The following is a 15651-nucleotide window of genomic DNA, read 5'->3' as shown; positions in this document are numbered from 1 at the left end:
CTCCCAAAGCTTCCACGCCCCGGCCAGAGCCTCATCCTCCTTTGCTTTAAGCTGCCTCTGCTCCAGCGCCAGTATTCAAGATAAACATTTAAATTGCGCTTTGCATTCATTTTCCTCATTTTGTTTCCTAGAATCTCAACCGATTTTTTTTCTAGTGAGCAATGTGGGTTAAATGGGCTTTTGTGGGCCAGTCCGGGAACATTGTTTCCAGTGAAAAATGCATTCTGTGTTGGAGACAAACAACATGCACAAAGAAATGTTGGGAACACGACCTCTTTGTGGAGGGAGGACCGCCTGTCCAGCCTCATGTATCAGAGTTAAAGCATACAAGCATTCTTTTTTTCAAATCTGGGCAGCCTTTTTTTTTTTTTTAAGTTTCAATCTGGGATAGAAAGCTGTGAATCTGGCCACATGTGGGGGGCTCTGAGAAACAGGCCGTTTTGATTCTATCATCCTCTTTCTAACTGCGAGAGAGCTGTAGAAATAATAAGAAATAATACGACACGATTGCCTTCCTGCTCTTTAGGAAAAAGCTGGCCTTCTAAGGGGGAGGTGGTGGGAGGTGGTGGTTAAATTGTCCATCCATTTGACAATGATCATCTACTTAATCAAATCTTCCAACAACCCTGTATTGAGCACCTATGACATGCTAGACACTCCAGTGCGAGGCGCTCCAGTGAAAACTCTGACAAAACACACAGGTTTATAGGGGAAACTGACACTAGGTAACAGAATAAACCGAATAAACAACATGTAAAGTAGCAACAAATGCTTTGATGAAAATTAAGCAAGGGGAGATGCTGGGAGGAGGAGAGGGGGGAATATTGAACAGGAGACGTGTGCCTGGGGAGTAACTTTTGGTTGGATGGTCTGGGAAGGCCTCCCGAAGGGACTTTTACACTGAGACCAAAACCCAGCTATGAACAGATAGAGGGAAAAGAATTCCACCAAAGGGAACGGGGAGTGCAAAGGCCCTGGGGTCAGATAAAACTGGATTTTATTCCATGAATAAAGGTCAGTGTGGCTGCAGTACAACAACTGAGAAGGCGGCAGGGTAATGTGAGAGGTGGTTGCAGGGGTGGTGAGAAGTCAAATCCTACAGGGCCTTGTGGCCAGGGTGGGCTGGTTAGATCTGGTCCTGAGGGCAAGGGCGGCACCAGAGGCTGTAAGCTGGGCAACAGCCTCTGCGACCTGACTTGAAGGGCCAGTCTCCTACTCGGTGAGAAGGCAAGAGTAGAAGCAGAAGCTTTAATACCAAGACAGTAGGGATGGTGGTGGCCATCAGCTCCCATGCACCTGATCCTGTGCCTGGAACTCTTTACAGCACTTTCACCTGCAATGTGTTGATTGGTCCTCACAACTGCTCTATCCTGTGGAAATTAACTGAATTTCCATATTACACGTAGAAAAAATAAAACCTAGAAAAATAAAGAAGCTTGTCTCTGGCTGGTAGGATTTAAAACACATACACACACACACAAAAAAAAAACCCTCCTTTCCTAATTATATAAGTTAATAATAATCTTTTTTTTAAGATTTTATTTATTTATTCATGAGAGACACACACAGAGAGAGAGGCAGAGACACAGGCAGAGGGAGAAGCAGGTTCCATGCAGGGAGCCTGATATGGGACCGGATCCCGGGACCCCAGGATCACGCCCTGGGCTGAAGGCAAGTGCTAAACTGCTGAGCCACCCAGGGATTCCAATAATAATTAACAAACCTCCTCAAATGAGCAAAAAGAAAAAATTAACTCACTTGAGGTCCCATCACTCTGCGAGAACTACTGTTAACATTTTGGTCTCTGCATTTCCAGATGCTGTGCTACCAAATACCTTATCTACTATTCTCTAAGCTTATGACTGCTTCTTACATGTGACATAATTCGTAGATTACAGGGTTTTTATGTTTTTGATTTTAGAAATACCGTCCACAAATCCATCTTGAATGAAACTATGAAAAAAACATGGAACCATAATACAGAGTAAGTGATGGCTTAAAATTATAGAGTAAGACTGGATTTTTTTAATATAAGGAAGTTCTCCGAAAAGCGTTTTTCTGTCCTCCTCTGTGCTGACAGTTGAAAAATCACCGGGCGCACACAAATTGCTCCCAAGATTGCCTTACCCGGCCACCTGCTCAGGTGGGTTGGTCTGGGAGGGTCAAAGGCAGAGCAGGCCTCCTGGCAATGAGCCTGCCACACCTCAGGCAGGCCCAGCACCCAGCACCCAGCACCTAGCACCGTGCTTAGCACCCTGAGGCCTGATGCAGCAGTAGCAGCAAACCTAACCTCTGCCCTCCACTGCGGCCACCGAAGCCAGAAGAACAAAGTGAACAAGTTGGGCCGCAGTCGTATGAGTGAGGGTCATCTGCAATAAGGGAGGGTCCCTTGAGACACCTCCGTAAGAGCGTACTTCCAGAGATAAATTGCTCTGCCCGCCGAGGTTAGACACGCAGATGCCCCCCGCACATCCAGCCTGAGGACACCAGGGAATTGACGTGAAGCTTCTCCGCAAACCTTGCCTCTACTCCACCGTCCTCTAGAATTGTTTCTCCGCCACTGTCCTGTTATTTCTCTTCCCTCTCTGTGTGCGTTTCCACGGTGTGGACAGTCATGTCTCCAGTCCCACTCCCTCTAGTTATGTGACCTCAGACAAGCAATTCAGACTCTGACCCTCAGGCTTTCTCATCTATCATTGGGGATAGTACTTGGCAAGATCATGTTCAGGATTAGATGAAATCATAAGGATCAAGCTCCTGGGATACAGTAGACCATCCCTACGCGCTAGTCCCTTCTCGTTTCTCTCCTGCCCTCCACGCCCACCCTCAGAAGGATCTCGTACTCCGTGCTGAGATGCGTGGTATGGTTGAAGGCCCAGTGGGGCCTGGATCTGAGCCCCAACTGGCCATGTTTTTGTTGTGGGGATCCTGGGCAAGTCTTTGACCCATCATGGTCTTGGAGATGATCATCAGATACAGAAGCGATCACAGACACCAAATTACCTTTTGTTCAAGATAAAGCTCTCCAAAAACTAGGGGACAATGGTAATAAGAGAAACAGCCCTTGGAAGAAAATGAACCAATAAATATGATAAATCCACTGGGGCCCCTGGGTAGCCCAATCAGTTAGGCATCTGCCTTTGGCTCAGGTCATGATCCTGGAGTCCTAGGATGGATCCCCACATCAGGCTCCCTGCTCAGGGGGAGTCTGCTTCTCCCTCTCCCTCTCCTTCTGCTCCGTCTGTCTGTCTGCCTGTCGGTTTCTCTCTCTCTCACTCACTGTCTCTGTCTCTCTCAAATAAATAAATAAAATCTGAAAAAAAAAAGATAAATCCACTATATAATCCAAAATCTTTCAATAAGCATTTTCAGCGAGACTATTCTGAAATAGGAAAGTTCATTGCAAAATACCCAAATCTTATATGGAATTGGCGGAAGGGAAAAGAAAACGGACTTGCCCCCCTCCTGTGTATGACCAAGAATGAACCCAGCCTGCTTCAGTTCACAACCCCAATGGGTAGCGGATCATGGGGGAAGCCAGTTTGGAGAGGGGAACCCAGTTTGGAGGCGGTGCCCTGACCTTCCCTGCTGAATAAGCAGGCTCCGGCTCTGATGGGGAACCTGCGCTCAGCCCAGGCTTGAGGCTTCGACCAGATGCCAGGTTGGGAAGAGATGCCCAGGCTGCTCAACTAGGATTGGTCTCTGTGCGGGCGAAGCAAGACCTGCCCCGGGGCTCTTCTGTGTCATCTTCTATCTTGAGCACAGGGGCTTTTGAGCTGGGCTCTTTAAATTTGGATGAAAGGTATTCCAAAAAGTTGACCACAGCATCTTTTCCTGGGAATTGATCTACAGACTCAGCAAACAGGATCAATGGGACCTTAAATGACCCGAAAGGGCACCCTGCATTCAAAAAGACTGGTGTCCAGCAAAGCGCATTCAGACAAGGGGCGGCTTAGCATCAGGCTCCTCGGGGTATGGGCTGCTTACGGGCCAAAGGGGTCAGTCATTTCAATGCCAGGGATTCCCAAACACTTCATCAACTTGTCCTTGTTTGTGACTTGCATTAACAGGGCCACGTGAATATTTTCATTTCCGGATAACGAGTTCAAAATCGTTGAACCTGGATAATCGAGTTCAAAATTGGACAATGAGGCGTACGCTTTGCTCTCCGACTGTGTTCCGGCACATCGTAGCTGCCCCCTCGAGGGGAAACTGCCCAGCCTCAGTCATCACAGCCGAAAGCCAGCCTCTCTGTGTCTGCAAGGAGGGGACCTCTCCCTTGGCTGGATACCCAAGAAACCCTGCGGCCCCTCTATCACAGCCCAGAATGTATGGATCTTAGTAATAAGCCGGATCCCTTTATCCACAGCGCAGGGTACCCTAAGGCAGGTCAGGCTGCTCTTGGTGGCCCACGTAAGCAAAAATATGGTGCTTCTCCAAGAATTGGGAACCAAGTGCCCTCAGAAAGTTAGGCTGGCAGAATCTGCATACACAGGGGATCGGACTGGAATTCAGAGGGAATAAACCAAGACAGGAACTAAATATTTGGCGATACCCCAAATCCCCATCAAAGTGACTTGACTGTGATACCGGGAAGGTAGAAATAGAATGTGATTATGACTTTAAAACTGTAAATCTGCCTAGCTGGCTGTACAGGATGCCGTGCAGAGAAACCGGTTTGAGGAGACAAGAACAAGCGGAAAAGAAGCCCCAAGTCCCAGAGGCTGGCAGGGCCACCTAGGCAGGGATGAGTGGGGTCGGTGGGCAGCCTCGCCATTTCAGGACGTTGTGTCAGGAGCATTTCTCTTGAGGAACCACACAACTAACCTCATTCATTCTAACTTTAGGCTAACTAAGCAAACACTTGGGTGGAATTTGTCTTCTCAAGTATATTTATCTACAGAGGAAGACTGTGCTTGCTGTGACAATGTGAGTATTCTGGTCTGTTGGTCGAAATTTGTGTGTATACATCAGTCCCTGAGGTCTGATTAATGTGAATCCATTTGAGGAAGGGCAAGATCAGGGCTTCGATGGATGTGGTGACATCCGTGGAACATAAGTCAGCTGGAAATACCCTTTTATTCACTCGGTCTACAGTACTGTCAAGAGAGTATGCGATGTACCCACCCCTGCCACGGTAGCATTTGCATCTGAATGATGGCAGGACCTAAAAATCTTAATTACAGCCAAGTAAAATAATTTTTAAAGCAATCAAATAAAATAGTACTTAGGAAAAACACATTTGGCTGTGAGGGTAGTTGTGTTTTTCAAATTTCGGCATCCCATTGATTTTTTAAAGCAGGCGCCTCTTTGAAAATTGTTTTCCAATTTTCATATTTTTTTTCCTCCAAATTATGTCACTCAGCAGCCTCACCAGACCCAAGCCCGACACGGATTTTCATATCCTACCACCGCAAGAACCAAGAGCACCAGGCACACGGCGGAGGAAGAGCACTTGCCCAGAGTGGACCCAAATAGGGAGATCTGGGCTGCGTCTTCCCTCCCCCCTTGCCCCAGAAGATCTAAATTTAGTTTACTGGATCTACTGCAATGACATTAACATGTTGCAAGAACAAGAATCAAGCAAGAGAGAGAGAGAGAGAGAGAGAGAGAGAGAGAGAGAGAATGCAGCTTAATGTGATACGAGGTATTTTAATGCCATGGCAACTGCGATGTCTTCCCTATTATTCGATCCACTTCCTCGGGTCGGGTAACTCTGTGCTCTCCTGCACTTCCTGTTGCCGTAACCAAATCAGGTCACCCTGAATTCGGGAGTCCTCTTCATGACTGCGGGCAGGTCTATTTCCAGCAGAATGAATCCTCTCCATCCCTCCCTTTGCTCCCCAAACCTTTACTTGGTGCCCCGGACGTACCTGGTGGCCCTCCGCTGTGCACCCCGTGCTGTAAATGCTTCCCTTTCCTGCACATCTCCTCCCCCACACCCTCTCCCGGCTCCTCTCCCCACCCCTCCCTCCAGCTTCTGCAGTTGTCACTAACACAGCCACTTGATTAGTGACTCAGTAATTCAGGATCCAAGCACCTTGATGCTCCTGAAAGGCCCTTGCCTCTCTTCCTAGAATAAGATAAAGCTCTCTCTCTCTCTCTCTCTCTCTCTCTCTCTCTCTCTCTCTCTGTCTCTCCCTACCCCGCAGATCCCAGTCCCATTAAGTTGAGATGACTTGGGTCTTGACCATTCCGTTTGTTGGAGTCGCCCTGGCTTCTTCCCTTTCCCCTTTTCTGTGCATGTCCCTGGGGCTCTTCATGCTCTATTTCACTCTTCCCAGGAAAAGAATTTTTAGAGCCCACTTACAGATGGAAAAACTAAGGTCCAGAAAGCTTAACTGCCCCGTCGCAGGGCTAGCTCTTGAAGGATACAAAACAAATGGGGTGGAAATTCAATCAAGTTGGCGGACTTGGTGGGAAAAAGTCTTGTTAAGGGGTGAGCAGTGCCAAGATGAGACCTGATGATTATTTAAGAGTTCCTTCGCCCCTTCTGCTCTCGCCTCCCCGTTGGCAGTATAAGCAAAGGGCCAGGATACCAGCCCTGGTTCCAGCAGGACACCTGAGACATTCCTGCCTGCCAGGATCGTGGAGGCTCAGAAGACCAGCTGGGCCCGTCCAGACCTACCAGCAGGGCAGGATGAGAAATCAGTCACCCTGCAGTCACTAGCCAGGGGTCCCTTGCCAGCACTAGTGAATCCTGCACGAGCGCCACATCCAATTCATTTAGTGCACAGCGATGAACTGACAGGACTGTCGCCCCTACCTGGAGGAAGGGGCACAAAATACACGACGCCTAGAAAAGTATCTTTATTGCCAGAGTTCTATGAGTCTTATAAGGAAGCACCAGCCTTCTCTGGGGAATGACAGGGACAGTAAAATGAATAAGATAACTCAGTATGGTGACTGCTTGCCGCAGCGGAAGAGGGACTTACGTTTCCCAGGCTGAGACTGGTGAGAAGGGTATATCCTTGGATGCAAAGGAAGCAAGATCGAGCGGTTTAGCAAAGTCCCGTGTCTGTGGGAGCACAGAAGCTCCCCCACCCCAGCCCGGCCACCGTCGGGGATCCCGTGCAGCCCCCTCCTCCTGGTGGGGCCCGCCGCAGTGCTCCTGGATCTGCTGAGTTAGGAGCTGGGCCGCACTGCTGCCGCCGCTGCACATGCTGATTAAGAGCTTTATTGATTTTCTAGCCCGTGACCACATTGGTGGGGACAGAGTACGACAGAGGAGAATGGCGGGGAGCCAAGTGCAAAAAGGGTTTATGAAATGAGCTCTCAATGAAGGAAACTGTGGGAAAGAATGCGATGGAAGCAGATTTGAGGCCAGTAGATGTGGGAAAGTAGAACAACTCAAAATCGCTCTTCAGACTTGAGCTAAAACAAAGCACTTTGCCAAAACACAGGAAGACGATCCAGTCTGTGAGACTCAGTGCTGTTTATATAAAACAAAATATTCCTCTCTGCAAAATCATCACGGACAATGCTTAACCTTCCCTCTGTACCGGGCACTGTGTTGGGCTCTGAAGCTACAAAAAAAAAAAAAAAAAAAAGCAGCAGTCTAGAGAAGACAATCAAAAACATACAGAGACTGATTAGTAAAAATGTAAATGTATCTTAAGGGAACCACAAAAACAATATTGCCTAAACTTTGGGGCCAGAGCCAGCAGGGATGCATGGTAGGGGAAGGGGCCTGGGGCTGTGTCCCATCTGCTGCCTGCCTCATGTGCAAATCCGAGGAAGGTTCTCAGGAAGCTTTCACTCCCTACAGCCCATTCTGACGGGAAGACCCTGCTGCTCCCCTCGCCACGCCCCAGAGGAGGCCCGCTTCAGCGATGGGGGCCATGTGCGGGGTTCCTTCAAAGTAGCAGGTGGAAAGTGAGGACTCGACAGCTTGGGTGAGCAGTACAGGTGGGGACCAAACTCACGGCACCAGGGAAACTGGACATCTTCCTCCGAACATAAAGTTAGGGACAGGACACTTGTGACATGATTCCTCCCCAGAGGCCCACATACCCGCCCGCCATAGACTTAAGGTCTGTGGTTCCCCCCGGGGGTTGTGATGGGCGATTTCTTCCAACTACTTTTCTCCAGCTTTAGCTCCCTTCAAGTAAAGGAATAAATTGTTTTTGCTTCCTTTAGTTTTCAGCATCTTTTTCTGCCCCCCTGGCAAACTGTAAACTGGGGAAGAAGATGAGTAGCTGGTGTGTTTTTGTGCACCAATATAATATGAAAGGGGGGAGATGATATGTTTAAAAAAGACAAAACACAAGAAAAAAATATAACTCAAAACCAGTGAGTGACCAAGTTCAGTACCTGATACTTAAAAAAAATAAAAAGAACAGAAATAAAATCCTCTTTCTGTGGTTCATGTTTGAAAATGATGTATCTCCACGTAGCATTAAGGCCCAGGTATCTACACTGCAGGACTTTAAGGAGGTTAAACTTGAGCCAGAAGACTTCAGAGACATGTATTCCAAGCCAGGGGAACTCAGAGTAATCTAGCTTCAGCGGTGGGGGGGTAGGGGGTGGGGTGGGGACAGTTTTGCTTGGGGTGGTGGTGGACCTCAGAAGGGTCAAGCCAAGGCTGGCAGACCTCTGAGCGGTCTAGACTACACTGGAGGGACCTCACACCCGTAGAGCCTGAGTAGGAGGGACTCAAAGCCGTCTAGCCTAAGCCAAGGGACCTCCGAGGGGTTTGGCCTAAGCTGGGGATCTCAGACTGGTCTAGCCTAGGCCTGAGCAGCCTTATACCGGACTAGCCTAAGCCTCTAATCTCCTGCAGCCGGAACTCAGGCTGGCAAGGGGGGGGCCTCCCAGGGCCCCTCTGCAGGTCAGCTGCACCAGGACCCCCAAGTGTCCCTAACTCCTGGTCCAGGGCCCTTCCCTCTGTTTGTAAAACAGCCCAAAGGAATTGAAATTCCCGGCCAGTGCATGGGACAAGTGTCCCTAACATTGTTCTCTTTTCCGCCAAAGGAAAACTGAATTGAAGAAGAAACTCACAATACTCCATAAAAAATATCTAGCATGTAAGCACCAAGCCAAAAACAAGGCGTGGTCGCCGGGGTGCTGGAAGAACTCCGAAATCCCCAAAGTCTCGCTGGTTGTTCCGAAAACAAAATGGAACGACTTTCTTTGCTCACTCCTGCCCCTCCTCCCGTGCAGTAGCTGTTCTTGGCAGATGCCCACGGCAGCACCCTGTAATTCCACGGTACATGGTGTGCATTTGCATCCATTTAACCAGCTATTTACAGCCGCCCTTTACCGCCACCTGTAAGAGGCACTGCCACAAGGACTCCAAGTGGCTGGGCCGAGCTGGGTGCCCCGAGATTTTCCGCACGTGAAGGGCCCGCGTCTATGCAGCGCCTGGCACTTGGAGGAACAAGGGGACCGCCGGGGCATCACAGGTGGGGGGGGCGCCGGCCGGAGGGTGCCTCCCGGGGACCCCCGCTGCTGGCTCCTCTGCCATTAGGGCACCGCGGCCAGGAGGCACCTGCCGGGACTTCCGAGCGGCTTCTCCTGCCTGCTAACGGGCCGCTGCCATTTGGATTCGCGGAGTTTCTGCATCACCCGAGCCGCCTGACAGTCCCGAGGAGGGTGGGAGCCCCGGGCCAGGCGGAACCCGGCTGGAGGTCCCCCACCCCCACCCCCGCCCCCGCCCCGCCGCCTCGCGTCTGGGAGACCTGCTCAGGGATGTGATGCGGCGACGCAGGGACACCTGGGCACCTGCCTGCAGCCCCCGTGCAGCTCCGGGTGGCAAACAGGGCGAAGCGGGGCGAGAGGACGTCGAGGCTGGGGTCGGGGCCGCTGCCCTGCTCTTCCAAGGCCGACCCGAGGCGGGGGGGGGGGGGGGGGGGGGGGGCGGGGCGCCGCGGGCTTCCAAGCTGCCCCCGCACAGCTGGAGGTCGGGGATCCTGCCCCCCCCGACGGTCACCTGGGGGTCCTCCAAGCTGCCCCCGCACAGCTGGAGGTCGGGGGTCCTGGCCCCCCCCGACGGTCACCTGGGGGTCCCCCGAGCTGCCCCCGCACAGCTGGAGGTCGGGGGTCCTGCCCCCCCCGGGCGGTCACCTGGGGGTCCCCCGAGCTGCCCCCGCACAGCTGGAGGTCGGGGGTCCTGGACCCCCCCCACGGTCACCTGGGGGTCCCCCGAGCTGCCCCCGCACAGCTGGAGGTCGGGGGTCCTGGACCCCCCCCACGGTCACCTGGGGGTCCCCCGAGCTGCCCCCGCACAGCTGGAGGTCGGGGATCCTGCCCCCCCTCCGACGGTCACCTGGGGGTCCCCCGAGCTGCCCCCGCACAGCTGGAGGTCGGGGGTCCTGGACCCCCCCCACGGTCACCTGGGGGTCCCCCGAGCTGCCCCCGCACAGCTGGAGGTCGGGGGTCCTGGACCGCCCCCACGGTCACCTGGGGGTCCCCCGAGCTGCCCCCGCACAGCTGGAGGTCGGGGGTCCTGGACCGCCCCGACGGTCACCTGGGGGTCCCCCGAGCTGCCCCCGCACAGCTGGAGGTCGGGGGTCCTGGACCCCCCCCACGGTCACCTGGGGGTCCCCCGAGCTGCCCCCGCACAGCTGGAGGTCGGGGGTCCTGGCCCCCCCCGACGGTCACCTGGGGGTCCCCCGAGCTGCCCCCGCACAGCTGGAGGTCGGGGGTCCTGGACCCCCCCCACGGTCACCTGGGGGTCCCCCGAGCTGCCCCCGCACAGCTGGAGGTCGGGGGTCCTGGACCGCCCCCACGGTCACCTGGGGGTCCCCCGAGCTGCCCCCGCACAGCTGGAGGTCGGGGGTCCTGGCCCCCCCCGACGGTCACCTGGGGGTCCCCCGAGCTGCCCCCGCACAGCTGGAGGTCGGGGGTCCTCCTCCCCCCCGGGTCACGGCGGTCCCCGCGGTCCCGGCCCCCGCGAGGCGCGCTCGGAGCGCAGCCCCCAGCAGAAGCGGAGGGAGGGCGGGGGTCGGGCGGGCCCGGGAGCCGCAGTCCGGGGAAGGGCCGGGGAGGGCCGGGGAGCCGTCAGGCAGCCGCGGGGGGCGCGCTCGGGCTGGGGCTGGGGCTGGGGCTGGGGCTGGGGCTGGGGCTGGGGCTGGGGCGGGGTGATGTCAGCGGCCCGCGGCTCCCTAACAAAGAGGGCGCCGCGCCGGGAAAGTGGCGGCGGCGGCCCGGGGCCTCGGGGGCTGGGCGGGGGGGGGTGGGGGGGCGCTGCGGCAGCGGCTTCGGGCCGAGCGCCTGCCAGGGCTGTAGGGGAGGCGGCGCGCCCGCCCGCCCGCCCCTCCTCTTCCTCCTCCTCCTCCTCCTCCTCCCCCGAAGTCTCCGGGCTCAGCCCCAGCGCTCGCTCCGCCGCCGGCAGCACCGGCTCGGACGGGAGGCGGCGCGCGGCCCGGAGCTGGGCACGGCCCGCAGGCGCCATGGACAGCGACGACGAGATGGTGGAGGAGGCGGTGGAAGGTACGCGAGGCCCCGGCCCCGGCCCCGGCCCCGGCCCCGGCCCCGGCCCCGGGCAGCAGCCGCGAGCGCGCACCGCCGGGCGAGGCGCAGGCCGGGCACGGGGCCCCGGGGCGGGGGGGGGAGCGCGGGGAGCGCGGAGAGGGGGAGGGGGGAGGGGGGACACGGCCGCCGCGGCCCCGGCCCCTGCGTGCGCCCCCGGGCTGGCGAACCCGCCCGCGCCCAGTGCGCGGCCTCCCCGGGGTCGGGGGCAGGTGGCGCCGCGCAGGAGCATCCCCGTCCCCCCACCCCCCAGCTTGGGCGGCCCAAGCCCTCGGCTTCCGCCCGCCGCCGCGACCTGCGGTGACCGCGGCCGCCCCGGGGCGCGCTCCCTCCGGGCGGCCCCCGCGCAGCGCTCGGGCCGAGCCGGGCACGTGGCAGCCGCGCTCCCCGGGGCGCCGACCCCCTGCAGGCGGCGGGGCGCGCCCCCATGCCCGGGCCTGCGCGCGCCCCGCCCCCGCCCCCGCCCCCGCCCCGCCCCGCCCCGCCGCGCGGTGCAGGCCCGACCCAGGCCGCCCGGTGACACTTAACTTTCCGGACCCCCCGCCGCGGGGCCGCGCTCCTCCGCCCCTTCCCCTCCGGCGCCCTCCCCCCTCCCCCGACGCTCCTCGACACTTTGTTTTGCTGACTTTCTCCACCTCTTCCCCCCCCCCCCGCTAGTTCCAAAAAGCGAGGTGGGGACGTTATACAATGTAGCTGTTTGTAGCAGCTTTGCAACAGCGAGCCCTGGGAAACCCTCGCCCTAGCGCGTTCCCCTCCTTGATCCCCACCACCCCCCACCCCCACCCCAGACGGGCTGCGGCGCCCTGGGATCCCAGGGGTTTTACACCCCAGCGACCAAGCCCATAAGGTGAAGCTTCGGGCGCGACCTGGCCTCTCATTCGTGTGCCCGAGTTGTGCCAGAGGGCCCAGGAAAATAAAGTGGCAGCGCTGTACTACGAACGCATAAGGGCACCGAGTTGTCGCTGCCTCGGGAGAAGAAATCGATTTTTATGGTCCATAAAGCATGATTGACCCCTTTTGCGGTGATCTCGAGGTCTTACGGTGAGATGAAGTATGATAATTATGATTCCGAGCTCCCTGAAAGATGCCCATCCTGATGTGACTGCTAGAACTTATTTCTTTGCCCGGCTTCAGACAGTTGTTGTCTTATTTTCACAATGTTGTGGATTCACAAAACCCTCCAGGAGTTAAAGCCGACCTTGGGGGTTTATGGAGACACTGACGGAGAGAGGGTCTGTTGGAAGCCTTGGTTTGATTGGAATGATTGACCTGTTGTTGTTCTTTCATGTTAGGAAAAGGTCAGTGAAAAATGCAAAATGTCCTCTTTTCAAATTCTTTTAGAGCCTGTTCTCAATCTTCAGAGTTTACTTTTATTTGTAAAAAATTCAGCGCAAGCCCTCGATCACGGGCGGCGCTCCCCAGGTTAGACCACAGTTCTTTTTTGAAGCTGTTGAGAAATGCAAGGCCCAGTTGTCCCCGGTCCCCGGATCCCTTGCAGAACGTGAATAGGCAGCTGGAGACCTGCATCTGCTGTTGTCCAGGTCGTCCGCTGGGTAGTTCTTTACACAAACAAGGAGGCATCTGCTCGGTAGGACGAGCCGTGTATACTATCGTCCCAAATCAGAATAGGCTTGCGAGTGAGAGGGGCCATTGCTAATACTGCTGCTGGAACAACTAGGTCAAGCCTCGAGTGTTTGGGGCAATCCAGGACACTTGTCACTCAGTTGTACCGGACAGTAAACAATTAGTGTAGCGCAGAATCTTGTAGAGCCCTTACAAGCATCCAAGGCTCAAACTCCGTGTCTGGAGCTTGTGTGTGCACACGAGGTGAAGTGTACCAGTGGGCTTTTCTCCAACCAGTGTGGGCCTTTGTAGTGTCTTCTGTGGCAGTCTTTACTTATCACCTCCCAAGTGCCCAGGACGCTGGTAAAAGGCTAGTCTGAACATCTTGGTGTTGAAGGGTCCCCTGCCTCTCTCTGTAAACAGAGCCTCTGGCCTCCGCAGTTCAACTGTCTTCACTGTTGTTACCATCGCTGCTCTAGTTGTGTAGTTCTTGTGTTCAGGCTCTACGCCCAATGCTTCACACACACACACACACACACACACACACACACACACACATTATCCACTCAGTCTTATGAGACAGGGCACTGCTATTGGCCTGATTTTACAGAGGAGGAAACTGAGGCACAGAAGAGTTAAGAATGAACTCAGGGACACTCCTCGAGGTAGGGGACAGGTTTAGCCCTCCAGAACCTCACTCCACCCTACCTGTCTCTCTACATTTTTCCTATTTTTTTATTTTTTTATTTTTATTTTTTTTAAGATTTCTGTATTTATTTATTCATGATAGACAGAGAGAGAGAGGCAGAGACACAGGCAGAGGGAGAAGCAGGCTCCACGCCGGGAGCCCAATGCAGGACTCGATCCTGGGGCTCCAGGATCCGCCCTGGGCCAAAGGCAGGCGCTAAACCACTGAGCCACCCAGAGATTCCCATATTTTTTTTTTATTTTTAATGAGTCAGTCAAATAGACAAAGTCCTTGGTAACTGAGTTTGGAAGCAACGGTTCAGTATGATGTCACTCTGTATCACTCCAGAGCTCGGTTCTGACAGAGTTCAGTGACTGACTTTCAGAGGAATGTATTTGGGGAAAGAGAATCCAACTTGCAGCCTCTCCAACAGACACCCTTTTTCCTCTTTTTCTTCCTCCTTAACAATTTACCCTGGAGAAGAAGTTGGACTCTGCAGGTCTAGAGCTTCAGTGCTGGTTCTGTGTCAGGGTAGAACTGTGGCCTGGGTGAGCTTCTCGCCTCTGAGCCGTGGATCCCGAGGGGAGGTGGGCGGTGGAGGGAGGATCTGTTTACTCCCGCTGGCTGGGCCCGGAAGACAGCAGGCCCCAGGCCTCAGAGGGCCCGAGACAGCCACCTGAGATCCTGCTGTGGCTTCTTAAAAACTCTCCCAGCCTTATTGGTTCGGTAGGAAGTGGTGTTTATTGCTAGATTTATTTCTTTGACTACCCATAGATAACAAAGATGAATACAGTGTGGCCCCTAATATAATTTTAAATAAGTGTATCATATCCAAACAGTTGAACTGTGCCGGGTGAGAGGAAGTAAAAAATTATTTCCAGCCTGGGGAAGTAGATGGGGGCAGATTTCCCAGAAGAGGTGGTGCAGAGTTGATTCTAGTTGAGAGGGGACCTCGGGGAGTGACCAGGTTGGCACCCAGTGGTTAGGGAGGCACGTCTGGTTGCTAGTCCTTCGGCTCTGCGGTAACAGGGCCTAGGAGAAAAGTGGACATAAGACAGGGCAAGAGCCTGTGTCACTGGCTAAAAAAGAGGATTGTGTGCTGAAAGCGATGGAAGGCCACGGCGGCCTTGTAGAGCTGGAAATGACAGGATCAGAGCTCTGCTCTGGGAGGATGAACCAGCAATGGTGAGCAGGAGAAGGGATCACCTAGAAGGTTCTTTGAAGGAATCCAGATCCGTGGTTAAGCAGGCAGGACAAAACGGAAAGGCTTGGAAAAACAGCAGCCACTGAGGAAGAATACTCAAAGAGAGGAAATATCAGAATTTCCAGAACAAAAGGAGCCAGAACGAAAACAAGCAAATCAGTGTTCCGCTGCCCCAAACTCCTCAAAATATTAAAGATAATTTTAGGGCAGCCTGGGTGGCTCAGCGGTTTAGCACCACCTTTGGCTCAGGGCATGATCCTGGAGGGCTGGGATCGAGTCCCACGTCGGGCTCCCTGCGTGGGGCCTGCTTCTCCCTCTGCCTGTGTCTCTGCCTCTCTCTCTCTCACTCTCTGTGTGTCTCTCATGAGTAAATAAATAAAATCTTTAAAAAATATATTTTTAAGTCCCCCTAACATCTTATCCTGCCCATCTCTAATAAGGCTGGCTGGTGCCCTGCACTTAGGACAAATAGGTGCTAAGTGCACTGATAGCACCCGTCCCCGTGTCCACGCGGTCAAATTCTGACTCTCGCAACGAATAGTTGGGCTCTGACAAAGAACTACCCTCAAAAATCAAAGTATGGGGATCCCTGGGTGGCGCAGCGGTTTGGCGCCTGCCTTTGGCCCAGGGCTCGATCCTGGAGACCCGGGATCGAATCCCACATCGGGCTCCCGGTGCATGGAGCCTGCTTCTCCCTCTGCCTGTGTCTCTGCCTCTCTCTCTC

At 54.6% G+C, this 15651-nt stretch overlaps 1 protein-coding gene across 2 annotated transcripts in view; it reads left to right on the top strand.

Annotated features, from left to right (window-relative positions):
* Positions 1 to 11295: 11295 nt before the first annotated feature.
* SETD7 (SET domain containing 7, histone lysine methyltransferase) overlaps positions 11296 to 15651 on the top strand; it is a 57342-nt gene continuing 52986 nt past the window's right edge. For both annotated transcript variants that reach the window (XM_055317012.1, XM_055317011.1), the window contains exon 1: positions 11296 to 11433. In XM_055317012.1, the coding sequence (XP_055172987.1) occupies positions 11394 to 11433 (40 nt within the window). In that variant the 5' untranslated portion in view covers positions 11296 to 11393. The remainder of the gene's footprint in view (positions 11434 to 15651) is intronic.

Source organism: Nyctereutes procyonoides, unplaced genomic scaffold, assembly GCF_905146905.1.
Source record: "Nyctereutes procyonoides isolate TBG_1078 unplaced genomic scaffold, NYPRO_anot_genome, whole genome shotgun sequence".
NCBI classification, from domain to species: Eukaryota; Metazoa; Chordata; class Mammalia; order Carnivora; family Canidae; genus Nyctereutes; species Nyctereutes procyonoides.
This window is presented reverse-complemented; position numbering and strand designations above follow the sequence as displayed.